This window comes from Podarcis liolepis (genome assembly GCF_965112155.1).
Source record: "Podarcis liolepis genome assembly, chromosome: 2".
In the NCBI taxonomy this organism is placed as follows: domain Eukaryota; kingdom Metazoa; phylum Chordata; class Lepidosauria; order Squamata; family Lacertidae; genus Podarcis; species Podarcis liolepis.
This window is the reverse complement of record NC_139555.1, coordinates 107,074,155-107,102,147: the sequence shown is the minus strand read 5'-3', so window position 1 is coordinate 107,102,147 and position 27,993 is coordinate 107,074,155. Positions and strand designations below refer to the sequence as shown.

Sequence of the window (27,993 nt, the reverse complement as noted above, 5' to 3'; positions counted from 1 at the left end):
TAAATGTAGTTAAACCTAAGGGTGTGGATGTAGCCTGAGGCTCCTCTTGCAACAAGTAATCTGGTCCTGGCTTTTAAGGAAGTCCTCGTGGGAAGCTGAAGAAGTGAAAATACACCGGCAGAAAAATTAGCATTGTTTTAATTTTATCCATAAATAAGAACATTACACATTATCTTTCGTATGCTACATGGCATTACTGTGCTTAAGCTCAATACAAATGTAAACGTATTATTAAAAAAATATTTCAAATGATAATAGCTCTAGGTAACACATTAGACAGTGTAGAAAATACATCTCAATATTTTAATAGTGCTTTAAACATTCTCGTTAGAAGAAAGTGCAAATGTCGGTATTGCTAGTCGGTACGTATGTTAACCCAGTGTCAAATTCATTAAAATAAAAAATCACAGCAAGTTAAGAAATTCATCCACAGCTACCTTGCCCAGGGTGAAAACTATTACTAACTGAGCTTAAGGCTGCAATCGTATTCTTTATTTACCTAGAAGCAACGCCCATTCACTCAATAGGATTTACTTCTGAGTAGACAAATATAAGATTGCACAGCAAGTATTTATATTACATCGTAACATTGTTCAAGTACTATGAAAAGCTGATTATTCTATCACTGAAATACACATATATCCTTTAAACATGCCATAAACTAGCAGTGGATCTGTATGCAACTTAAGAGTAAAAAAAAAAAGTATACTCTTTCCAAATGCGAAGTGTTTTGTGCAAAACAACCCTCTTGGAACGACCCCCGACACCTGCGGCAAATTCTTATTGAATTAAAAAAAGGCCCCCAAGCTTGTAAGTTTCTTTTGATTTGGTGTGTATATATATATTCACAACATATTTTTTCACATTTGCAAGGGATGGGATTCTGCTCTTGTTACCTCAGAAGAGCACAATGGGACTTGCTTCTCTGTAAAATGGCTATAAAACTACAGCTTTGGCATTGCTGGCGGAGCGGGTTAGTAGCTTATTTCAGCAATCCATTCAAATCCATTTGATGTTAACATTAGTATGGAACACACTATATTTTAGCTATTGCTCGCAGCTGTAAGGTTGATAAAAGCTGGTGAGGCAAGAGGCACATTTTACCTACCACCTACTGAAGGAGAGGCTCCCCAAATCAATTTAAAGTTCAGCTCCACAGACTGCCTCACTTTTCATATAGTAAAAACCTTTATTTAATTCAGGGGTGGGGAATCTCTGGCCTTCCAGATGATGTTGGGACTACAACTCCCATCATCCCTGATCACTTGGGCTATGCTAGCTAGGCTGGGGCTGATAGGAGTAATCCAACAACAGAAGTTCCCCAGCCGTGTTATTAAAAAACGGACTTTTAAAATAAAAAAAGATTAAAACCCCCTTTTTATTTCAGCGTTCACACAAAATTAGATGACAGAATTTGAGGACAGTTGCAAAAGAATCCTAGTGTACAGACAAAAATGTAAACTGATTATTTTATCTATTTTACATCTTGTAACTATTTTATATATGCTTCAAGACATCACTGCTCATAATATTATACAGTAGTACCACATAATGTCACATGAAGGGAGATCTACAATCAAAATCTATTGCAGGTAATTATCACACCAGTCCTCCTTGTTTAGAAAAATAAAGAGTGCCTGGATAACCCAGTCTTGAGAGGCACAATCCATAATTATTACTATTTATTTATTTTGGCCATTTAAGTCCTAAGGGGAATCGGATGAATTACTTAAGTGCACCTCCTGTAGATTTCATGGGGAATTTGAGCGGAGCTTTTAGCTGTGCACTTTTAAACCCCGGGGCCAGTTCTGACTTACTGTGTCCACCTGAAGCAGAAAATAAATAAATATGTATCTTCTCAGTTGCAAACAACCACAAATACAAAAACCAACCAGGCAGCAAGAGTTTGTTATGCCATTGTGGTGAGGAAACGCACTGATCGTCTGGCAGGTGGATAAGCAGGTTTCGTGGCATGCAGTTATATTCCAATATATTTCGACGTCAGATGTACAAGAAGTGCTAAAGCTGAAGAACAGTATTCTGCCACCTTGTGATAAAACTGGAGAAATCAAGAGATATATAGCCGCACCGGCAGCATATCTCTTCTTTCTTGTATCTAAAAATGCAAGAAGGGCCTTTGCGCTCGCCAGAAGCTCGGCCCTGCCCTCACCGGTCCTGGAAGGAGCCTTCAAAAAAGTCCCATATGCTCACAGACTTTGCGCCTGTTCATTGGGGGAGATGGGAAGCCCAGAGCACTTCTTCTTCAGATGTCCCTTTTATGAAGAGGCACGTAGTAAGACCATTGATCCCCTACTGGTGAGGCTCGCCGACCTCCTGGAAAAGCAAAAATTTGACCTTTTCCTGTTAGGCAAAGATCAGAAGATGGTCGCCAGATTTTGTGTACAGATCTGTAGGCGCAGACCACCTCCCAACTCAAACTAGTTCATTAAGAAAATCCCCAAACTCGGTTCTATGGGTGACTCTGGGTCAGCTCCCTGCGGCTGTTTATTGTTGTACATTGTTTTTAAATTTATTGTTGTACAACGTTTTAATGGTTTGTTTTCCTTCTGTGACTGTACCCCCAAGGGTGTTTTATAAGCTGGTCTCCGACCGTAATAAATTATCTCTCTCACCTTGTGATGCAGAGAACCACAGGTGTAATAAAGTGAAGCATAATCACAATCACTTCACGATAACAGGGGAAACCTGTTAGGGTTGTTTTAAAAATAAATAAATCAAATCGTCCCAGTCAAGCATGGATCTGCTTGGGGAACAGTAGCCCCTGCTGCAATTCAAAACACACACATGACCTCCTTACGTTTGTAATAGCCGGGGAATATTCCTCAAAAACACTTCTGCGGCTGGTTTTAAATGGGTTCTCTGATCCGCCTAAACAAATAGCTGTACCCTTGGAAGGAAGCCTACTTTCCTGTGTGTTTCTCCTCATATGCTGCAGTCAGCACCTGAAGTCCTGCCCCAAATCCCTCAACTCCATGAAGCACAGCTGGTGACAGCCAGACTATAAAGTTATTTCCAACCAGGTGAGGGACCTCAGGCGCCCATCACTGTAATGTTTCAGGTGGCGGGCAAAAAACACAGATGTTTACTAAAGTTTTCAGCTGGCTGTTTTTATTTGCTCTGGTTTATTCCTGAGACTGTTTCAGGCAGGCACCCCAAAACTCGGCCCTCCAGATGTTTTGGGACTACAACTCCCATCATCCCTAGCTAGCAGGACCAGTGGTCAGGGATGATGGGAGTTGTAGTCCCAAAACATCTGGAGGGCCAAGTTTGAGGATGCCTGGTTTAGGGTGTTGTTGTTTACTGGCTGTTTTGAAATTATTAGTTTTTCACACCAATACTTTGGTCTTTTGACTGCAGCTATGGATGGGGATTGTGATGTATTTTACTATTGTGTGGAGCTTGGATAAATAATAATTTTAATAACTTTGTTATTTCTACCCTGCCCATCTGGCTGGAATTGTCTTGTTTCTTTTGAAAAATTAAGCCGGATGGAGGCTTCCCAGATAAGAAAATAAATAAGTTAAAAAATTAAGATATTACATAATTCTCTTTTGAAAAGAAAAACGGACTACTGTAACAAAGAATATTAGTGTTTTTTACCACTCTGGCCACAGCAAGAAATAACCAAATCCAGAATTTATGCTCGTCTTAATCTTTTAAAAGCAGCATTTAAAAGCACTGGAAGAGAGAGAAACCTAATCTGTTGGTATTCCTTGTGGGACCACTGACTGCTGCTGGTAAGTACAGGCAAATTAATTATCTTTCGCCATTAGAATATATTAATTCTACGAGAAATGGAGCATTTCTTGTCTCTCGGTTTAAATATTAAACAATTAAGAGTTTCCTTCTACAATAACCCCAACGTCCTCGTTCTGCAGTGACAAGTTAGCCGATCTCCCTTTTATTTTCCCTGCATCGTTTCTACCTTGGCCCCTCCAGCTTCACCAAAGGCAGTCTCCTTCTCAATCAGGCCTTGGCTATGCAAATTGAGAAGGGAATCTGCGATAATCCTTGCTGTCCTCTTCTGATAGCCTCCAGAGGTCACCATCAAAATAGGGATTCTGTGTTTCCTAGCAGCTCTGAACACAATTTCATCGCGATCGATAATCCCCTGCAGTTACACAAAAAAAGGAAGCACATTGCTGAACTTCATTGTGGTTCATAAACCATTTTAGCTTATGGTTTCAGCATAATATATGTTGGAGTAAATACAGTGGTGCCTCGCAAGACGAAATTAATCCATTCCGTGAGTCTCTTCGTCTTGCGGTTTTTTCGTCTTGCGAAGCACGGCTATTAGCGGCTATTAACGGCTTAGCGGCTTCAAGAAAAAGGAAACAAACTCGCAAGAACTCACAAGACGTTTCGTCTTGCGAAGCAAGCCCATAGGGAAATTCGTCTTGCGAAGCGACTCAAAAAACGGAAAACCCTTTCGTCTAGCGAGTTTTTCGTCTTGCGAGGCATTCGTCTTGTGGGGCACCACTGTAAAATCATTTTGGAACCCAGGGTGATCAAGTCTCCTCTTCAGTCCAGACTCGGACTTTGATTTTAGAGGAGACTATACTCTGTGTGCTACAAACCTGAGGTGAAATAGCCAGGCCTCCTAAGGGGTCACCATCCAAGATGTCCGTTCCGGCATTATAAACAATGATGTCCGATTTTACTTCATTCAGTGCACCTTCCACGTGCGTTTTTACTTTCTGAAGATACTCTGCGTCTTCTGTGCCCCAGTCCAATTCAACTTTCCGCCTTATGGCTCCTGAAAGTTACCATGAATCATATATACAATGATTTGGGTGTGGAATAAAGGTAAAATAGTTTCTGATATTGAGTCAGACTTCCATTACAAGCTCTGTGTTATTTTAGTAATCAATAGGTGGGATTTGTTTCCAGGCTTATCAGCCCCCAGTGGCTGGTGTGGCAGGAGAGCCCCTAGAAGAGCATGGAATGGGTGAGGCGGGGGGGACGACACATTTTGTCTGGATAGCTACCATGTTTGGAAGAGCGCAACCTTGACTTCCACCCATGGGGTGATATTCAACTATGTTTTACACAGAGAAGGCCTGCTGAACTTAACAGCCCTGACTTAGTCACGCTCATTATTTTCTGTGGGTCTATTCTAAGTAAAGCTTCATTGAATGCCACCCAAAGTAAATAAGCTATAAGGTAAAGGGTAAAGGAACCCTGGATGGTTAAGTCTAGTCAAAGGCGAGTATGGGGTTGCGGTGCGCATCTCACTTTCAGGCTGAGGGAGCCAGCGTTTGTCTACATACAGCTTTCCGGGTCATGTGGCCAGCAAGACTAAACCGCTTCTGGCACAACGGGACACTGTGACGGAAACCAGAGTGCACGGAAATGCTGTTTACCTTCCCACCGCAGTGGTACCTATTTATCTACTTACACTGGCGTGCTTTCAAACTGCTAGGTAGGCAGGAGCTGGGACAGAGCAACAGGAGCTCACCCCATTGTGCGGATTCAAATCGCCAACCTTCTGATCAGCAAACCCAAGAGGCTCAGTGGTTTTGACCACAGCGCCACCCACATCCCTATAAATGAGCTACAGCAAAGTACAAAAGACAAGGTCCAATATACAGTGGTCCCTCTGGTTACAAACTTAATTAGTTCTAGAGGTCTGTTCTTAAGCCGAAACCGTTCTTATCCTGAGGCGTGCTTTCACTAATGGGGTCTCCTGTTGTGCGCGTGCCTCTGACGCGTGATTTCCGTTCGCATCCTAGGGCAAAGTTTGCCACTAGGAGCAGCTACTTCCGGGTTAGCGGAGTTCATAACCTGAAGCATTCATAACCAGAAGCGTTTGTAACCAGAGGTAGCACTGTATCTTATAAAAATGCTGCAACATCAAATATTTTATTATTGATTTCTTACATTTACTTCCCACCCTTCTACCAAGAACTATGCATGAGGTGATGCGCACTGTTATTCCCTTCCTCTCTTGCTAAAAAGGAGCGTGACGAGCTGGGCTGCAAAAGAGGCTGGGAGATGATAAGTGGCCCAAAATCAGTGAACTGAGCCTCACAGTCATTTGGACACTGGGCTCTCTGGTCCTAGTCAAACCATGACTAGCCGCTTCCTTGCTGGACTAGCAGTCCAAAAGCATCTTGGAGAGTCACAGGCTGGCCATCCCTGGCTGAGATATTTGGATTTTTTTTAGTACAGTGTATCCTGGTTTCTCTTCCCCATTCTAGTCAAGCTAGTAAAGGGTAAAGGGACCCCTGACCATTAGGTCCAGTCGTGGCCGACTCTGGGGTTGAGGCGCTCATCTCGCTTTACTGACCGAGGGAGCCGACGTACAGCTTCCGGGTCATGTGGCCAGCATGACTAAGCCGCTTCTGGCGAACCAGAGCAGCGCACGGAAATGCCATTTACCTTCTCACCGGAGCAGTACCTATTTATCTACTTGCACTTTGATGTACTTTCGAACTGCTTGGTTGGCAGGAGCAGGGACTGAGCAATGGGAGCTCACCCCGTCGCGGGGATTCGAACCGCCGACCTTCCGATCGGCAAGTCCTGGGCTCTGTGGTTTAACCCACAGCGCCACCCACATCCCTTTCTAGTCAAGCTAGCATCCTCCAAAGGCAAGTCAGTCCTCCATGGTTACCCGAGACGGGTGCCAACAACAGCATCCATGTATTCTCCCCACTTTTAAAATCTGGAATAAGAGTGAGCCTAAGACAGCAGAGAGAAAATTGGGAATGCATGTCCCAAGTTTCTAAAAAAGTTTCATACCACTTTCTAAAAAAACCCAACACCCTGTGATCCCAGGGATGTCTCACACAGAGAAGATTTCAAATATCTGAACAGTGCAATGGGGGGTGGGGTGGGGAACAGCAAATAGTTTCATTCACCAGAGAGCAACATTTCAATTGTAAAAAGGGCAATTCCTCTATTGGAAAATTTTATTTTGAATTGTTTTAAGGTCACAAAAGCTGGGGAGATCACCCACTTACGTTTAGCAAATCCATCTCCTGGATAAATATACCTGTTGTAAACGTCCATAATATACACTCTTCGGTCATCCATAAAGTCTCTTTCGTGGCCATTTCCCTGTAAGTTTACCAACACCCAGTTAATGCAAATCAAGCCCAATTAGTGATTAACATAGATTAATGGAATTTCACTATTTGTTTTTGCTCCTTACGAAAAGAGTGCACAGGGTATTATAATGCTTATTATGCCGTAAAATAATATGCAAATATGAAGATACAGATATGGATATAGGCACACATTTAAAAGTTTAATATACCCAATGTTTTCCTTATCTTTTCCATATACTATAACTAATCTGGCAGATTTCTTTTGGGGGGGGGGAGTCTACATACAATTTAGATTCAAAGTGGTATTTTCCCATTTTTCAAGCCTCATCTTCTCAGAAGTTTTCTATAACAGTGAATACTTAAAAGACTCATTTTTCAGCAGATCATTCAAATGATGCAGTCATCAAAACCACTGATCCCTTGCTTTCTCTGTCTTCTATTTGTCAGCTCATTTATTGCAACTTGGTTTCTTTTTTTAAAAAAAAATATTATTAAAGATTTTCTGGGTTTACCAAAGTATGTGCATTGTCTCTTTTCTCAAGTTGTGAAGTCTTTTCTATATACAGTGGTACCTCAGTTTATGAACTTAATGCGTTCCGGAAGTCCGTTCTTAAACCAAATCGGTTCTTAAACCGAGGCGTGCTTTCCCTAATGAGGCCTCCTGCTGCCGGTGCCCTTCCACCGTTCAGATTCCGTTCTTAGACCGAGCTAAAGTTCGCAAACTGGGACACTACATCCGGTTTTGCAGAGTTTATAAACCGAATAGTTCGTAAACAGGACTGTTCGTAAACCGAGGTACCACTGTACCAGTTACCGTATTTTTTGCTCTATAAGACTCACTTTTTCCCTTCTAAAAAGTAAGGGGAAATGTGTGTGCATCCTATGGAGTGAATGCAGGCTGTGAAGCTATCCCAGAAGCCAGAACAGCAAGAGGGATTGCTGCTTTCACTGCACAGTGATCCCTCTTGCTGTTCTGGCTTCTGAGATTCAGAATATTTTTTTTCTTGTTTTCCTCCTCCAAAAACTAGGTGCGTCTTGTGGTCTGGTGCGTCTTACAGAGCGAAAAATACGGTACATATGACGTGAGACATTAGTGTTGTATACAGAATAAGGTTGGGGAAGAAGAAAAGCGGGGAGGGGGAGAGAAGTGATAAACTTGTATTCTTATACTTTTGGGAGAGAGGTTATGTCTGCATCACTTGGGTGGGTTTGCTTTCTGTTTATTATATTTCCTTGGTGGTGAGAGAGGTTGGGTGGGGGTTTTGTAGGAGGGAGGTGGAGAAGCAGTTCAGTTCAACCCCAGCTGGTATAGATCACTTTAACTTCACAGTCCTTACCATTCCCCCATTCTATTTAAAAGCCCTGATTTCCCCTCCCTTCGCTTCCTGGCTGCAGCTGAAGCACAAGCACTGTAATCCTTTTTAAAATTTCCTTTGTTTGCTCTGCTCCAAAGGAACGAGGCCTTTTGTGCTCAACTTACAATGAGCCAGAGAGGTGTGCAAAACAGGGAAGCAGGGAAACAGTACGTTTCCGAGCACGATTCAAAGTGTTGGTGCTGACCTTTAAAGCCCTAAACGGCCTCGGCCCAGTATAACTGAAGTAGCGTCTCCACCCCCATCGTTCTGCCCATACACTGAGGTCCAGCGCTGAGGGCCTTCTGGTGGTTCCCTCATTGCGAGAAGTGAGGCTACAGGGAACCAGACAGAGGGCCTTCTCGGTAGTGGCGCCCGCCCTGTGGAACGCCCTCCCATCAGATGTCAAAGAGATAAATAATTACCTGACATTCAGAAGACATCTCAAGACAGCCCTGTTCAGGGAAGTTTTTATTATGTAACGCTGTACTGTTTTTAACACTGATTTGGAGCCGCCCAGAGTGGCTGGGGAAACTCAGCCAGATGGGTGGGGTATAAATAATAAATTATTATTATTATTAATTATTATTATTATTATATATCACTGCTTCTGCAAAACTCTCTTTAGGTGGGGAGGGAGAATTAACCCGAGGTTTCAAGTTGGCTTCAAGCAACCCATAATTAACATTAACAACGGTCTGTCAGTTCTGACAACATGACAACCCGTGGCTAAGCAAAGACAGAAGTGAAAGCTTCCTTGCAGACACAATAGAGAAGCATTTGAGCCCAAGGCACATTCATCTCACGCCATAAACCAGGTTCCCCCAACCTGGTGTCCTCCAGATGTTTTTGTCTACAACTCCCAGCTGCTAGGACAGGTGGTCCACAACACCTGAGGGTCAGCAGGTCCAGAAATGGCCATGCTTGTTATTGCACATTAAGAAGGACTTTGATGAACTGGCTGTATTCTTCCCAGAAACAACTGTGTTTTGGTCCTCTCTTCTGAAAAGAAGAGCGTGGCGTGGCAGTCATAACCCTATAGCTATTGACAAATCCAGGAAACTTTTGAATCGTGTGGTGGCCCGCAAGCTGCTATATATGAATGGCCACGTGATTGCACACCCTGACATCCCATTCAGCGATGTGTTTCCGTTTCGTGACAACTGCGTCCATCTTTCCAATCAAGAGAATGATGTGTGGTTGGCAGACATCATCAGAAGTACAGTGGTAATTCGTTCCAGAGGTCCATACTTAACCTGAATCTGTTCTTAACCTGAGGCACCACTTTAGCTAATGGGGCCTCCTGCTGCCGCTGTGCTGCCGGAACACAATTTCTGTTCTCATCCTGAAGCAAAGTTCTTAACCCGAGGTACTATTTCTGGGTTAGCGGAGTCTGTAACCTGAAGCATATGTAACCTGAAGCGTATGTAACCTGAGGTACCACTGTATTAGGAATTGGTTGCAGCAGTGAGGGTATTGGCGGCGAGCCTTTTGACTCGGTTGGCGGATTGGGTAATAATAATAATAATAATAATAATTTATTATTTATACCCCGCCCATCTGGCTGGGCTTCCGCAGCCACTCTGGGCGGCTTCCAAAAGAATATTAAAATACTATAATACATCAAACATTAAAAGCTTCCCAAAACAGGGCTGCCTTCAGATGTCTTCTAAAAGCCTGGTAGTTGTTGTTCTCTTTGACATCTGGTGGGAGGGTGTTCCACAGGGAAGGTGCCACTACCAAGAAGGCCCTCTGCCTGGTTCCCTGTAACTTGACTTCTCGCAGTGAGGGAACTGCCAGAAGGCCTTCGGTGCTGGACCTCAGTGTCCGGGTAGAACGATGGGGGTGGAGACGCTCCTTCAGATATACTGGACCAAGGCCGTTTAGGGCTATAAAGGTCAGCACCAACACTTTGAATTGTGCTCGGAAACGTACTGGGAGCCAATGTAGGTCTTTCAAGACCGGTGTTATGTGGTCTCTGCGGCCACTCCCAGTCACCAGTCTAGCTGCCGCATTCTGGATTAATTGCAGTTTCCGGGTCACCTTCAAAGGTAGCCCCAAGTAGAGCACATTGCAGTAATCCAAGCGGGAGATAACCAGAGCATGCACCACTCTGGCGAGGCAGTCCGCAGGCAGATAGGGTCTCAGCCTGCGTACCAGATGGAGCTGGTAAACAGCTGCCCTGGATACAGATTTGACCTGTGCTTCCATGGACAGCTGTGAGTCCAAAATGACTCCCAGGCTGCGTACCTGGTCCTTCAGGGGCACAGTTACCCCATTCAAGACCAGGGAATCCTCCACACCTGCCCGCCTCCTGTCCCCCAAAAACAGTACTTCTGTCTTGTCAGGATTCAACCTCAATCTGTTAAACGCCATCCAACCTCCAACCGCCTCCAGGCACTCACACAGGACCTTCACTGCCTTCACTGGTTCTGATTTGAAAGAGAGGTAGAGCTGGGTATCATCCGCATACTGATGAACACCCAGCCCAAATCCCCTGATGATCTCTCCCAGCGGCTTCATGTAGATGTTGAAAAGCATGGGGGAGAGGACAGAACCCTGAGGCACCCCACAAGTGAGGGCCCAGGGGTCTGAACACTCATCCCCCACCACCACTTTCTGAACACGGCCCAGGAGGAAGGAGCGGAACCACTGTATAACAGTGCCCCTAGCTCCCAGCCCCTCAAGACAGTCCAGAAGGATGTTATGGTCGATGATATCAAACGCTGCTGAGAGATCCAGCAGAACTAGGAAACTGCTCTCACCTTTGTCCCTAGCCCGCCGGAGATCATCAACCAGTGCGACCAAGGCAGTTTCAGTCCCATGATGAGGCCTGAATCCCGACTGGAAGGGATCCAAATGGTCCGCTTCTTCCAGGCGTGCCTGGAGTTGTTCAGCAACCACTCGCTCAATCACCTTGCCCAAGAATGGAAGATTTGAGACTGGGCGATAGTTGGCTATCGTGGCCGCATCTAAAGATGGTTTTTTAAGAAGCGGTTTAATAACCGCCTCTTTGAGTATTCCGTTAAAGAAATCCGGCAGTTGTGGATCCTGTCCGATGCCCTGCTGGTGGCTAGGGCCATGGCACGACCCCAGGTGATGTCATGGAGAAGCTTCCAGTTGTATTTGCATCAACAAGCTCCTCCCACTGGTTGTTAACCCTGATATGACTCCCAGCTGTGCAGGGTGGAGTCTGGTATTGCTGTTTCATCCAATGCCTAAGTCAATACTACTCACATGCTCTAACCATTAAGGTTGTGGCCTAATTTTGCCCATTAACCTAAAATAACGTGCCCTTGTGTCTTATTACCGTAGATTCTGGCGTATTAGGCGACTGGTCGTATAAGACGACCCCCAACTTTTGCTGTTCAGTTTTAGAGTTTTAGAATTTGAGCGCCGCCAGGGGCAGAGCATGCATCCCTTCGCTGCCATCGCAGCAGCAGCAGCAGCCCGAGGCGAGGTGGGCGGGCGAGCGCCGCGCTCGCAAGGACTTTCCGCGTCCCCTTCTGTGGGGAAGGAGGAGGAGTGACGACAGAAGGGGCGCCTCTGCTCATTGCCTCCCTCTCCTCCTTCCCAATGCGTATAAGATGACCCTCGACTTTTGGGGTGATTTTCCAGGGATAAAAAGTCATCTTGTACGCCGGAACATACGGTATACTCCTGTGCGGGCGGCTGGTCCTCGACTCACAACTCCCAGCTGCTAGGAGAGGTGGTCCACAACATCTGAGGGTCAGTAGGTTCAGAAATGACCGTGCTTAGCTACGGTTTAATACATTTAATACATTTTCTGCTTCTGGTCGGGGTTCTTTGGGCCCCTGTCGATATGTGCAATATGCTCCCACTGGAAGTTTGACCATTTCCCTATTTTGCAGATTTCAAAATTTCCCCCAAATGCCACTCCATTATCATAGAATCATGGAATTGTAGAGTTGGAAGGGACTGCAAGGGCCATCTAGTTCAACCTCTGTAATGCGGGAATCTTTTGCCCAACGTGGAGCTGAAACCCACGACCCCGAGATTAGAAGTCTCACATATCAAGTTTCCTATATATGTTTTGCTTTTGCAATTCGTTCAGTATAAGTCAACTTACTTTGTGGCACAATGCTGCCGTTACGTGATTCAGGAGTTCTGTTTCGAATTAAACTTTTTGCATTTGATCACTCACCTGATGCGCATCCAGGTCTATGATAGTTGCCTTAGAAACTCCTTCCATCCTTTCAAATAAAAACTGGAATACAGAGAAAAGAAATAAAGAAGAAATTGATTTTTTTTATTTAAATCGGATTTTTTTTTATTTAAATCAGATTTTTAAAATAAAATGCTTTTGGAGGAAAAATCTTTCTAAAGATGGTTTTCGATTTAAGCTGTATTATATTATATTAATCCGGAAATAAGGATTTGTTTTAAGTTTTTCATGTGTGCTAAAACTCTAAGTTTAAAAAAATTAAAAATCGCTTAACCACATCAGTTAACCAACATGGATACATATGCTATAATGTTATTGTTTTAGTTAAATAAATTGTTTAAATTGTTACTAATGATTATTTTTCTCCTTCCAATAAAGTGCAGCAGAAAAGTTGTCCAAATATAAAGTTAACTTATTAAACCTCACAATAATTTCAAAATTATCTATCTATGTATTTCTAATAGTATAACCAAATCAGCAAAATTTTTATATAACTGTAAAAACTACTCTGAAAATTTATTATTCCAAAAATGAAACCTTCATCTGGATGCAAATTTTAAGATTATACCAGCAAGAAGGAGTCTTTCTGTTAAAAAAATGATTTTAATCAAGTCTTACTAACTAGTGATTTAAATTGTGATTTGAATCGATTTGATTTAAATCAAATCCACCCTGATCCAGACTAATAAGTCCTTGCAAACACTTCCATGAGATTCACACTGTTTACTTGTCCATGGATAGGTTCCAAAATAGCTTTTCTCTGGCTCTCCTCAGAGATTTTGGTGCTTTGTTAAATGGCTAAATACAAGGTCAGTGTTCATCCATCTGGGATCTGTCACATTTTACGATGATTTAAAGGCTTTAAGCAATAATTTAAAGGCTTTAAAGGAAGCTGTAGTCTGTGGCTACAGCTAAACAGGTCTGGCCCCAAGCAATGAGAGACTGCCTGGATCACCCCAGCTAAACCCAATTCTCTAGCTTTGGGCTGCTGCGTTTATGACTTCATAGGACTTCGGATGAGAGTTTCTGTATTACTGTGTCCATCCCTTTCACTGAAATCAACAGCATTCCAAGTAAGACAAAGTCCACCTTACTCATTGATTCACTTTTAGGACATACCTATCTTACTAGGATTACAGCAGCTTTCAGAGATAGTACTCCATTTCCACACGCAGCACTATCTGATTCATTAATAACAAATTTAGGCTACAGGTATATGCTGACGTTTGTTAAGTTTATGCAAAAAATAATAATGATGATGTTGCTTGCAATGGATCTTCCATACCTTTAGAGCCAATGAGATATCAGCATATGCACAAAACCCTCCACCTTTATCACTTGAGCAGTGATGAAAGCCACCACCTGGAAAAAGAAACGGTAAATCTGAATTTGTTGTTGTTTAGTCGTTTAGTCGTGTCCGACTCTTCGTGACCCCATGGACCAGAGCACGCCAGGCACTCCTGTCTTCCACTGCCTCCCGCAGTTTGGTCAGAAAAATCAAAATCCCCTTCATGGATCACTGCCTTGCCGTGGTGAAGGGGCTTGAATAACTTAGAGAAGCTATGAGCTATGCCTTGCAGGGCCACCCAAGATGGACAGGTCATAGTGGAAAGTTTTGACCAAACGTGATCCACCTGGAGCAGGAACCGGCAAGCCACTCCAGTATCCCTGCCAAGGAAACTCCATGGACAAAGACAACAGGCATATAAAATCTGAATAATAAACTACCAGACGCCATGGAAAACACGATTGTGATTATATAAATATGCAGCTGATGAGCAGATTGTTTCATGAGCCATGCTTCTTTAACCAGCACCGTAACAACATTAATGAGCAAACCCTCCATAAACCATACACTTTTTCCTGTTTGTCCTCCTTTTTGTCCTGCAAAGGACAAAGCTTTGAATACCAGTGTGGTGTAGTGGAGAGCCAGTGTGGTGTAGTGGTTAAGAGCGGTAGTCTCGTAATCTGGGGAACCGGGTTCGCGTCTCCGCTCCTCCACATGCAGCTGCTGGGTGACCTTGGGCCAGTCACACTTCTCTGAAGTCTCTCAGCCCCACTCACCTCACAGAGTGTTTGTTGTGGGGGAGGAAGGGAAAGGAGAATGTTAGCCGCTTTGAGACTCCTTAAAGGGAGTGAAAGGCGGGATATCAAAGCCAAACTCTTCTTCTTCTTCTACCTGGGCATGTCTAAACTCTCTTTGCTCCTATGTGCTTAAAAAAAGAAGTGGGAAATGGCAGCTTCTCTAATCAAAAGGAGATTCAATATCCTTTTCATTATCAGACACAGGCAGGAGCTGGCTTGTTTAAAAAGCAACCCTCCTTAAGGTTAAGCAGAGTTTGTCAGCCTGGAGGACATAGCAAACTGCAGATCACCATAAGCAGAAACCGCTGAAATCCTGAGTCGCATCGGAGGACTAGGGAGCGGGGAGCATGCAGGCACAAGGTTATGGCACTCTGAATCGTGGTTCAGCCTATGGGTCACCAATGCGCTGGCCATGGGCACACATGCGCCCCAAAATATATTCCCTGGTGTCTGCAGGATCCCCTCCTGCCCCTGCCCCACTGAAATTAGGCTTGAAAGAAGCCTTCTATTCCCATAGCGGTCAACTTTTCCCTTTCCTTGCGAGGAATCCTAGTCAGAATAAGGGAATCAGATGTGGCCAGTGAAGACTAAAGATGAACAAACCGGGGCAGATATAAAAAAATGACCAGAATGTGGACCAAAGTTTTTGCCGAGAGGCATTGAAAGAGGAAGAAGATACATTGCTACTCACCAATATTAATTGCCCATCCTCTCTCAATGGCCAGTTTCCCTGCCTTCAAAAAAAATGAAAAAGGGGGGGGGAAATCATCATTATTATATTATATTATATTATATTATATTATATTATATTATATTATATTATATTATATTATATTATATTATATTATATTATATTATATTATATTATATTATATTATATTATATTATATTATATTATATTATATTATAATTTTATTATTTTCAAAATTCATGCAACAGAGGTGTCCACCTTGTATCTCAATCTGGGTGTTTTGAATTGTTCTATAATATACCCAAATGCTTGGAAACTTGAATGTTTACAAAACTAAAGCATGCTGGATCAGACTTTCCAAAACAAGGCACAGAAAATATTAAGTGAGATCAATTATGTTTCCTCCTGAATAAATACACTTATGAACAAGCTGTGGGGGAAAAGATGCGCTTCAGATTCAAAAGCACGGAAAAGCACAGGTGTCAAAAAGCAAATGTACTGTAAGCAAAGCAAACCAGCGACTCTCACGGTGTCCCATAGTGTTTCTAATAAATATAATAACCCTACAGCCATGGGAGTTCAGGCACCTGCTGCTACCGAGTACAGTGGTACCTCGGGTTACATATGCTTCAGGTTACATATGCTTCAGTTTACAGACTCCGTTAACACAGAAATATTACCTCAGGTTAACAACTTTGCTTCAGGATGAGAACAGGAATTGTGCTCCGGCGGCATGGCGGCAGCAGCAGGCCCCATTAGCTAAAGTGGTGCTTCAGGTTATGAACAGTTTCAGGTTAAGAACGGACCTCCAGAACGAATTAAGTACTTAACCCGAGGTACCACTGTACAGCACAAGAGCTGATGACATCCTATGAAAAACGTCATTCAGCAAATCAAGAAGATTGTCCCTATTCTGTGAAATGAACTCAGTGAGTCTACTCTGAAACATGGGTCAAGGTTGTAGAATCTGTCCAGCAAACATAAATAGTTAAGTCATTCAAGTCAGAGCAGAAACGCCATACGGGGAAGTTATTAGAAAGCAGTTTTCTGGGCCTGATGCTGAAAACACATTAATGACAAATAATTTCCCCCTTCTTCCAGATCTAAAACCCTCCCATTTCTTATGCTACCTGGCTGGATGACACACCCTGAAAATACGGACATCCACCTTTACCGTATTGGCCTGAATATAAGCCGCACCTTTAAAATTCATGGGGGGGGGAGGAAAAAAAGACAATACCCGAATATAACCCGATCCCTTAAAATTCCGCAGGCACTCATACTCGTTCCGTTTTACCGTATGTCAAGCTGTGATATTGCCAGTGTTAAGTAATGAATAATGATTTTTTTAAAAAAAAATCCAGTTACATTACTGGCCATTGTATCATTCACCATAGGCAGTTCTGAAATGTGAACTACAGAAAACATTTTTTTTTTTAGTTTTAAAAATGCTATTCATTTAATCTGATGAACATTTGAATTTGTGTGTATTTCAACTATATGTAATAGCCTTTTGTGTGTGTGTGTGTGTGTGTGTGTGTGAGAGAGAAAAAGAGAGAGAGAGAGAGAGAGAGAGAGAGAGAGAGAGAGAGACAGAGAGAGAGAGAGAGAGAGAGAGAGAGAGAGAGAGAGAGAGAGAGAGACCTTATTCTTAACAATTCTATACCCTTGGCCATATGGTGTGATTTTTTAAATTTGTTTTTACAGAAAGTAGCTTTAATGCTTTATACGCTTAAAGTACCTAGGCCTATACAGTGATGTGTAACAGCATGTGAGGTGGCCTTGATTTAAACAGTTGATGTTTCTATATTTTTATTTAGTGCCAGTAACTGGTTTTTGCAGCACCATTCAGTGGTACAAGTCGCCATTTACCAGAAATTGACATACTGAAATATATTATCATATAATGATAATATATTTAATGTTAATGTGGCATTCATCTATTTCAAATGAAAATTCTCTAATATTCTCATTAAATGAGAATATTCTCCAAAAGATTATTCTCAAGAATTTCACATCACTAGATCTGGTATAACAAAGCTTCCTACATTCCTTCCATCGAAGATAGTTTTGTCCTTTCGTAGCACGTAGGCCAAAGGGCATAACTATTTATAGACCTAAAAATTATAATAATTAAATATGTGTATTGCCCTTTTAAAATTGCTTTAGAAATAGAATCAAGAGAAGTGAGAGAAAATGAAACAAAATATTTACCATTATTGTTCCTCCAGTTTGAGTTCTCAGGGGCCTCAGCACCTTTCTCTGAACAAGGAAATTGGGCAGAAAAAGAACAGGTGGGATTTCTGTAATTGTCGCCACAACAAAGGACCACTGGAAAGAAAACAAAAGATGACGGATTAGTTGCTCTCAGGGCAATTCATGTCTACCCAAAAGTAAGCACTGTTGAGTTCAATAGGACTCGCTCCCAAGTCAGCATTTACAGGTGGGCAGCTTAAATAACTGATTCATTAGCAGCACCATCTAAACTTGTCTACTCAGAAGTAAATTCCTCAGTGTTGCGAATAGGACTTACTCCCTAGTATGACAGTTTAGGGTTCATATCTGTTCATAGTACAGCTATATGCGAAGCAAAAATGTGTGCATTTAAACAAATAATAAAATTACAGAAAGCACCAATGATATCCAGGAAAAGTGCAGATGAGCGAAGGAGACGAGCAGATTAAATCGCTATATGATACAATCTTTTAATTCAGATCACTGGACTCGGAAATAAAGCAGTCATTGCTGCTCTTTGATAATGCTTTGGAATAGTTGTGCCCAATCTCAAAATAATTTAGAAAACTTAAAAAAACCAGAAGAACGTCAATTACGAAGGCAAAAGTACAGAGCAACAATGGATAAGGGCAATGATTTCAGTGCCATAATTAGCTAATGCGGGAAAACAGCACACTGAAAATGACGGTACAACAAATAACTAAACTGTATTTCATATTCATAGCACTTTCAAGTGTACAGCAAAAGCGCAAAATGATTTCTGGAATACCTCTTCAACGCTTTCCAGTATATGATTCTGTAAGCAGTACAAAGAAAGTTGGAAGAAAATATATTCAAACATCTTGAACAACTCACAGCCATAACTAAACTGCAAACTCTATGGCGTTTCAGAGAGTGGTTTGCGACGCAACTCTTAAGCACTGAAAGGTTTTCCTGCCAATGTCGCAAATTTGGTCTGGGATGACGTACTAAAATATAATTTAGTGATATATTTGGGAGAAGTATTAAATCTATATGGCAAATTGTCTCGATAGACGTCCCACAAAAGCAACACGAGTTTTACCATTTTGCATTAGAAGCACTGCTACTAACCTACCCAAACATTGTCTCTGCATAGGGAAAAATAACCAGTGTGGTATACACTGAGAAATATTATTAGTCTGGCTTGATTATATGGCTAGGATAAGCACAACTGCATGATCAGAGTTGGGAATGGGTTTCTTCTCCTATCTTAGACAATGCCACTGGTGTGGAAGCTGGCTAAAATGAGGGTTAGTCTAGTTAAAGATCTAGGAAACCTAGGAATCTCTGGTTGCTTTTTAATTTCTCATTTCCCTTCTACCCACCATATGAAACAGTACATAACCAGTTCTATTTCTGTTTCCATTGCAGGACATGGAGGTAAAGGATCCCTGGATGGAGGATAAGGGAATGGCCAAGACACAAATCTTGCTGCTAGCTCCAAAGCAAAAGCAAAGTCAAACTGCTATTATCTGGCTCTTGACACCAATTCCTAAACTCAAAATGAAATCCAGACACAAACACACATAGCTGTCAACTTTCAGATTTGAAAATAAGGGATCAGCAGCCTCGAAAATAAGGGATCAGCAGCCTCACCTGTCCCAGGGACGGTCTACAGGATATCTAACAATCTGGGATAGCAGTGGGAAGCAGCGGGAAATGGCGCTGGAATAAGGGAATTTCCCACACAAAAAAGGGAAGGTGGACAGCTATGACAAACACACCCCAGTAAAGGACAGGCATCGAGAAATTAAAAGCCCACTGTCAGTCCCCCAACTTGGCATAGGGAGAATAACAGCAGTCCTAAAATCGCATCCATGAAATGCGGAACTTTACTCTTCATTAGGAAGAAACAAATGCAGCTTTTGGGGGGGAAAACTTTCAAAACAAGGAGCTATCAGAAGTCAGCATAATTTGCACGCAGGCCAGTGCAAATGTAATACTGCCTTGTCTCCTTCTCAAACTTAAGCAATGGCTACACCAGTGTTTCCCAACCTTTTTTGGGCAAAGGCACACCTGTTTCATGAAAAAAATCTCAAGGCACACCACCATTACAGCCCCGTGACGTCAGCGCGCAGCGTCACGCCGGGAGGGACGCACGAAAGTGTAAGTTTCAATTTTTTCCCCTCCCCCTTGCCTTCCTTCTGTGACAACCGCCAAAAAGCCAAGAAAAAAGCCAAGACTTTAGGGCAGCAGGTCGACACGGAAGAAGCTCCTACCTAAGGACAGGTGCGACGGCCGTGGCCTCTTCTGCCACACTTGGCAGCCCTGCCTCACGGTCGTGACTCCCACCCTGATTTCTCCCCGCAGGTCGAGCGGCACAGGCAGCCCAATGTGTCCAGCCCAGACACAAGCCCCGCTTCCCCACTCTAGATCCTGAATGCGACCAAGTGCTCTGGACTCCCGAGCAGGGTGGGAAAGAGGACTCGCATCTGGTAGCCTCCGGGCTCCTCGCCTGCTCGAGGGATGGCATTGCAGGCAAGCTGCCGGCCGTCGCCATCGCCGCCCCCTCATGCGAGTGGACCTGCCCGGAGTGGTGGGCCGGGGGAGGCTCGCTCTCTGTGGGGATGTGGCCCGCACGCGCGGCCCCGCTTCCTCCTGCCCAGGGCTGAGCTCCTTACCCGCGATCTCGGTCTCGCGCACGCGGATCCCACTTATTCCGAAGCTCGCGCCACTAGCCGGGGCTCTCACACCGTGCCAGGGCGAGGCGGCGCGGCCCACTGACATCATCGCGGCTCGCCGCCGCCCTCGACTTCCCTGTTCCCTTCCCTCCCTCGGGTCGCCGTGGTTACCGAGGACTGCAAGCTGCTCGGGCAAGCGTGGGGCATTAAGTGGGAGAAGGAAAATTAAAATTAAAACTCGCCTGAAGGCCGCCTCTCCGGATATGAAGCTATCTTTCGAATTTTTTAATTTTTCCCGCGGCACACCAGGCAACATCTCGCGGCACACTAGTGTGCCGCGGAACAGTGGTTGGGAAACACTGGGCTACACACAATTCTCCTTTTGCATGAACTTCACCCTTTACTTCATTTTCTGAATGAACCGGGGTTAGCATTGCACCTACAGAAGCATTTTCTCTAAAGGTGGTTAAATCAAAACCAGAGTTTGCAACACAATCAAAAGTGGAGTTGCACAGTCCTTAGGCTAAGGACTATTAGTAAAAAAAAAAAAAAAAAACCTGGGGCATGCATAACTCTTACTACCATTCACAGGTCCAAAAATGGAAGGAAGGAAGGAAGGTGTGAGTGAAAAGGATGTCTTAACTATGGTCTGCACTGAGCCTGAGTGTTAAATAAATGCAAATTTAGCAGACTGGATTTCCACTGTCTGGAACTAAGATAGTAGAAAGACATAAAAAGGACACTGTAGAAACTGTTAAAATGTGAGCATAAACTGCACATCTGTTTTAGGGATTTTAATCGTCTTTTCTCATCACTGAGATTTAAAAACATGCATGCAATGAAAAGTTTGCATGCATAGAGAATGCACCCCTGTAAAGGATAGCATTGGGCTCTCAAGTAAAAACAATCTTTGGGAGATTCTCACACACCTAAGTTTTGCACCTGTATACGAATTACGGGCAATATAATTTAAGTGGTGTTTTAAAAGATATCATCTGAAGAAAAATCAGCCAAATGACACATGGTCTTGCATTCAGCAGAATCTCAGTGATTTATTTTTTTTTAATCCTTTTTAAAAAATCAGCCCAATTTGGCTGATTTGGAGTAGCAGCCGTGGTGGGGAATCTTCCAGACATTTCAAGGAAGAAATGCGCACAGTTAGCGAGAAGGCCAAGAACAGGAACAGGACCCAGTAAATGCCAAAGACACGGAATGGCAATAAAAAAGGCACATTTTGAGAATTATAAAAATTGTACAGTTAAAACTACAATGCACTCCTGATTTCTGTAAATATTCTACAGTAAAGAGGAAAGCAGTATATATCAGAAGGGGATTAAGTTTTCCCCAAAAATGTCTGCAATGTAATACTGAGTCATGCAAAATAAAATCGACTCCTGCAAAGAGTCACAACTGCTTCAAGACCGTCACCTAAAAACCTGAATGAACTTGAGTTGAAAGACAGGGAGAAACTTGGTGGCTCGGAAACCCTGTGGTTGCTTCAATTGCTCCCAACGTTTTTGTTTTGCTTTGCTTTGTTAGTACTGCGACCCTAGTGACTGTTTATATAAAACCAATTTCAGGAGAGAGGAATTCACCTTCCCTCAACAGTTTTCCATTTAAAATTTTCAAGCCTGGGTTATACAAATGAGCAACTACAACAAGATAGGATATTGCTTTATTTATTGCTTGTTGCTCATGCTTTGTTTGAAAACCAACAGACAGACCAATGTTAGGTTTCTGATGACAGAGTAAACCATAGTATATAGCTTGTTTGAGCCGTGGCTAGGGAACAGGGAGGAAAGCTGTGCGAGGGACTCCCATGGGAAGACGGAAGCACCCATACAATTAAACTACAGTTAAGAACACGCCGTGCCTTTTGTGACGTGAAAACAAGGCTAGTAACATCAGCTATCTTCTTCTGCTTACTAACGCAGCTGGAGAACATCCCAATTCAGATCTTAAGGGAACTGTTCTCTGCATTAAATCAGAGTTGCATTAATTGGTCATATGATAGTTCAATACAGACAAGCCTTTCCAATTAAAGGCAGTCAGGTGATAATCTCTGTGAAGCTTTAATATGAAACTGGCTTTTCCAGCTTTCAAACAGAGGTACCAAGAAAAGAGTACAACTAAGGTGTGTCTCTCAATCTAGACACTCACGTTCCTCTTACGGTTGGTCTGTACTGCCATTTGAGTTCCCTAAAAATATAAAACTTCACAAGGTAAACTCTATCAAAACAGAGTTCTAAAATTACATAATAACTTCTTAATGATTTCAGGATTTTTTTATTTATAGATAATTTGTGGCAGATTTGTATTTTTAATTTTCTAATCAACACTCCTCCCACCCGCCACTATAACCTAAGGACTGTGTTCTAACCTAAGACTTAGGGGGGAAATCATGAAAATAAGAATTCTAAAGCTATGAAAGAAAATGTTTTTGCTGTTTCCTGCTTTATGTTCCCTTACATGTACTGAGGATTTTGTTTTCTGTGTGTGCGAGAGAGAGAAACATACAGGACGAGTGGGGGGATCAAAGTTTATCAGACACAAGTAGAAGATACAACACCTTTAATCGATTCAAGTAGCTTCTTGTGTGACCAACTAAAAGGTCTTCTTCAGTTGCTTCTCGAGCTCGTACAATCAAATCATCGGCAATTAGTTTTGCTTCTGAATTGAAAAAGAAAAGCACATGACATCCAACATCTTACGTAAATAAGGCACACATTTCAATACTGCAGAAGCCAGCACATAGGATTTTCCATTTCTAAATTAGGCTTCTGCTTTGGTGTAAACTCCATTGCGTACTAAGCAGGGAACGATAGTTTATTCAGGACTGATGGCTATACCACTGCTGCTTTTCAGGCAGTGCAGAACTGCAGATCTAACACACAGAAGGCATACTAATCGTCCATATAAAATGCAATAAAAATACCAAAGTAATCATAACTGCTGCACACATCAGTAACTATCTACATGGAATTACTTCTTGCAGGTTGACTTTTTACAGAATACTGACACAACACAATTTCTACAAAGCTTGAGACTTTCCGTTCGGCACGCACTTTACCTTTCAAAAAATTTATTACTTTCCCCCATTTTCCAGCATCGAATGGATGTAGTTTCTCCAGTCCCATGAATGTAATATTGTAATCTGGAGAATACACAATTGGCCAGCATGTTGGCGGAATGTCGTGGTAGAGTTCTGTCCTGTGAGGCCTAACAGAAACAGTAACAACATCAGATATCCAAATACCAAAAAGGAGAAAACTGTAAACTGTGTTACTTTTATTGTTGTTAGCCGCTTTGGCTGGGGAGAGCAGGATATAAATAAAATTTTATTTTTATTATTATTATCATCATCATTATTATTAAATACATTCCACATAAATATGCCCAAATTATGTAACACAACATAGACAAGAATATTTGTTGCAGACTTCTTTTTCCAGTTATTCTTTTGCCCTCCGGAGCACCAGATATGGAATGCCTGCATTATAAGAGATCAAAAGTGAGGGAGGCCAAACCAAACTATCCAATACTACCAAATGTCATTGCTTGTAGCTTTGTTGCGCACAGGAGGCATTCTGGACTGGGAAAGCCACCCTCTTACATCTCAAGCAGCCTTCAGAAAAGGCCTCTTGTCTTTGGTCACCCACTGCTGGAAGTGCCAACCAATCCGCCCAGCCCACTTGGCTCTGGCCATGCAAAGCCAATGAGCGCGGCTGGCGGGAGCAGCTTGCACATGTGGGACTGTAGAGTGTGGCAAGAGACTTTGCACATGAAGACTAGATAGCAGCAGAGTCACAGAATTATAGAACTCGGAAGGTACCACGTGGGTCATCTAGTCCAACCCCCTGCAACGCAGGAATATTCTGCCCAATGTGGGGTTCGAACCCATGGCCCTGAGATTGAGAGTCTCGTGATCTAGTGCCACTGTATTCTGCTCTGGTCAGACCTCACCTGGAGTACTGTGTCCAGTTCTGGGCACCACAATTCAAGAAGGACACTGACAAATTGGAACGTGTCCAGAGGAGGGCAACCAAAATGGTCAAAGGCCTGGAAACGATGCCTTATGAGGAACGGCTAAGGGAGCTGGGCATGTTTAGCCTGGAGAAGAGGAGGTTAAGGGGTGATATGATAGCCATGTTCAAATATATAAAAGGATGTCACATAGAGGAGGGAGAAAGGTTGTTTTCTGCTGCTCCGGAGAAGCGGACATGGAGCAATGGATCCAAACTACAAGAAAGAAGATTCCACCTAAACATTAGGAAGAACTTCCTGACAGTAAGAGCTGTTCGACAGTGGAATTTGCTGCCAAGGAGTGTGGTGGAGTCTCCTTCTTTGGAGGTCTTTAAGCAGCGGCTTGACAACCATATGTCAGGAGTGCTCTGATGGTGTTTCCTGCTTGGCAGGGGGTTGGACTCGATGGCCCTTGTGGTCTCCTCCAACTCTATGATTCTATGATTCTATGATCTACCAACTGAGCTATGCTCAATAGCTACACATATGGCTTCTACCTGTCCCTGATGTCCTCACATCCTTCATGCTGTTTTTTTAGCTCAGAGGACAGGAGCCAAACGTATTATAATTTCACGTTAATTGGCCCATCTGCCAATTGTAATATATAGCTCCTCCCTAAACATGAGAACATAACAGGAACCTGCTGGATCAGGCCAATGATCTAGTTCAGCATTCTGTTCTTACAGCGGACATGAGTTCAACAGCACGCTCCCCTCCTGGTATTCATAGAACTGTAGAGTTGGAAGGGGCCCATAGAAAACCTTGTCCTCCAGGAACTTGTCTAATCCTCTTATAAGAACACGAAGTGCTAAGTTGTGTATCTGGGAGACATGGTATGACTGGCCATTCCTAATCAAAACTGAGAGCGTAAGAAAAGACAAAACAGTACTGTATTTTAGCTAAATAAATATGTATAGTATTTAGCCTGCCTGAATTAAAATCAATTCCCATTCAGGAAATTTCATTACATGGATTACATGGAATTGGCAGAAATGCCTGGCAGAATCCGTGACCAGGGAGGAGAGTCGGTGGAGGAAGACTGGAAGAAATTTAAAGACTACTTGCAGAAGCACTGTAAAATTAAGGAATGTTAAAATGATGTCTGATTGAAAAGAAGTGGTATTGGTAAAAAGATTTTTAAGAAAATGTAAATGGGGATTGATAAAGGATAAATGCTAGAGGGTAAGGATTTGCTGAATTTAATATTTGAACTGGAATACAAAATGGGAGGTGTGAGGAGGTCAAGAAACTAGTGAATGAAGTATAAGAGATGAAAATATTAACCTATTTTCTGTTTTGCTTTTTTGGTTGTTCTTTTTTTCCTTTCTTTTCTTCCTTCTTTTCTTCTTCTCTTTTGCTAACTGTTTTTTACTGTGTATTTTTTTTATATGTTTTGTTTTTGTATGCTTTTATTCTTGAAGTTCTTATGTTTAAATTTTGAAACTTTTTATTGTCTGTGAAACTTTAATAAATATTATTATAAAAAAAGGAAAATTCATTACAGATTATTGTTCCAATTGATATAATAGAAAATGCAAGCATTTTATAGCACAACTCTATGCATATCACTCAAAAGTCCCACTGAGCAATGTAATTTACTCTCTTGTAACAGTGCACAAGACTGCAGCCTTAATTTGATTTCTGTCGTTTAGAACAACACAGAATGTGAGCATCATATCACAGGGTTCACTCCAAAAATGAACATTTTTAATTTTAAAACTTTTTATTTAGCATTAATTACTGTATTTTACATGACTGGGATAATATTAGAAAGAGTGCCGCGGGTGGCGCTGTGGGTTAAACAACAGAGCCTAGGACTTGCCGATCAGAAGATCGGCGGTTCGAATCCCCGCGATGGGGTGAGCTCCCGTTGCTCGGTCCCAGCTCCTGCCAACCTAGCAGTTCGAAAGCATGTCAAAGTGTAAGTAGATAAATAGGTACCACTCCGGCGGGAAGTAAACGGCGTTTCCGTGCGCTGCTCTGGTTTGCCAGAAGCGGCTTAGTCATGTTAGCCACATGACCCAGAAGCTGTACGCCGGATCCCTCGGCCAATAAAGCGAGATGAGTGCCGCAACCCCAGAGTCGTCCACAACTGGACCTAATGGTCAGGGGTCCATTTACCTTTACCGCTTTCTGATGCAACTTTTCATCCTTAGCTAAGAGGGCCGTGAATAAAAATGTTCAAACAGCAAAATAATAATAATTTTTAAAACGCAGTACCACATTCTGAAGTTCAGAATCAAGCAAGCCACTTGACGCTTACTTGGCTCAAATAAATGCATTATCTATATGCAACCATGCTATTCACAGAACTAAAGGTCTGCTCTTTAACAAGCCTCATTTCCCAAGGTGCAAACCAACTGCTGGTGTTGCAAACTGGCAGTACCTGATTATGCAACTGTCACATCATACAATTCCCCATATGAAATGTTTAACTATCCCCACCCCATTACCTGTTTGTGCACAAACAACACACACAAACAAACAAACAAACCACCCAACACTGCAGCGAATGAAGGTGACTGCAGTCCTCAAAAAGACCTTACACGCTCTTAATACTAATAATAAAGCTTTTTTGTTTCGTTTTTAAGGTCTGACATTTTGTCACGTTTTTATATTTTGCTGGAAGCCGCCCAGAGTGGCTGGCTAGGGAAACCCAGCCAGATAGGAGGGGTATAAACAGGGCTGGGTTTAGGTTTGATGAGGCCCTAAGCTACTGAAGATAATAGGGCCCTTTATATATCCAGCTGTCCTTTATCAACAACAAACTGTCATTTTTTTGTGTTGAATATATGCTATATGGCAATTTATGGACCTAATAGGTATCTAAAGCCATTTGCCACTGTTGCTGTATGTAGGCTTTATTTTGTTTCTTATATTTTGGAAATGTACATCTTTTTTTCCCTTTAATTTTTTTGGGGGGGGGCACAAGAGAGGGGGGCCCGAAGCTATAACATGTTTAGCTTATATGTAAATCTGGTACTGGTATAAATGATATTATTATTATTAGTTATTATTCCACCCATTGCTTTACTCTCTGGAGTGGAGAGGCTGCAGCAGCAGCAGCACTTACGTCGTTGGCTTATTATGAGGCAGGACAAAAGTAGCCTCAAAGAGGTGGGTTTTTTGTGTGTAATTTAATACGGACTAATAGCAGCCAGGCCCCTGGGGGCTGCTTCCCTTCCCCCGAGGGGAAGCATCCCCATCCCACCCGGCGCTGGAGGGGGAGGCAGCGAAGCAGAGGGCGCCTCGACCTCCCTCCGCCTGAGCCGTCCCCCGTCGGAGGCAGGAGCGGCGGTCGCTAGACCTGCCCGGGCTCCTCCCTCCTCGCGTCTCCTCCTCCGCCCGGGTCCCACGCAGTCCCGCCGCTCGTTACTCACATGGTGCCCCCTCGCGTGTCCATCTACCTATCTACTTGTATCTATCGACATCTACGGACGCACGCAGGTCCAGGGAGCCCATGCCTCGTTGTTAACTGAGCATGCCCGGCTCCCGCGAGCATGCTCAGAGCCGCCGAGCGAAGCCGCCGCCGCCCGAACCCTCACCTCGCGGAGCTGGTTTGTCGCGCGGCGCGCGTAGGGACGCCGGCCCAAGCGGCCAGCCAACCAATCAGCGCGCCCGTTTCCTGTTTCAGCCTCCGCACGACATCCCTGTGAGGTAGGCTAGGCTGAAGGATAGTGAGGGGGCCCGAGGTCACCCGGTGTGGGGC

General features: G+C 43.1%; 1 protein-coding gene and 1 long non-coding RNA gene across 4 annotated transcripts; one reads left to right on the top strand and one right to left on the bottom strand.

Moving 5' to 3' along the window:
- Positions 1–116: 116 nt before the first annotated feature.
- On the bottom strand, positions 117–27,938 carry HDAC11 (histone deacetylase 11). Of its 3 annotated transcripts, none has more exons than XM_083493129.1 (11): positions 27,830–27,938; positions 23,332–23,480; positions 22,831–22,931; positions 18,389–18,415; positions 17,599–17,715; positions 15,385–15,427; positions 13,894–13,970; positions 12,588–12,650; positions 6,984–7,080; positions 4,599–4,777; positions 117–4,132 (listed from the first exon to the last, which is right to left on the bottom strand). In XM_083493129.1, the coding sequence occupies exons 2-11, from the start codon at positions 23,396–23,398 to the stop codon at positions 3,923–3,925; spliced, it is 981 nt and encodes a 326-aa protein (XP_083349255.1). In that variant the 5' UTR covers positions 23,399–23,480; positions 27,830–27,938; the 3' UTR covers positions 117–3,922. The 3 variants fall into 3 exon arrangements, with proteins under 3 accessions (XP_083349255.1, XP_083349253.1, XP_083349254.1); XM_083493127.1 differs by lacking the exon at positions 27,830–27,938 and adding an exon at positions 27,665–27,822; XM_083493128.1 differs by lacking the exons at positions 18,389–18,415; positions 27,830–27,938 and adding an exon at positions 27,665–27,822.
- On the top strand, positions 9,024–12,586 carry LOC310702186. Its single transcript, XR_014523335.1, has 2 exons — positions 9,024–9,328; positions 12,160–12,586. It is a non-coding gene; the product is annotated as an uncharacterized lncRNA (long non-coding RNA).
- Positions 27,939–27,993: the final 55 nt, after the last annotated feature.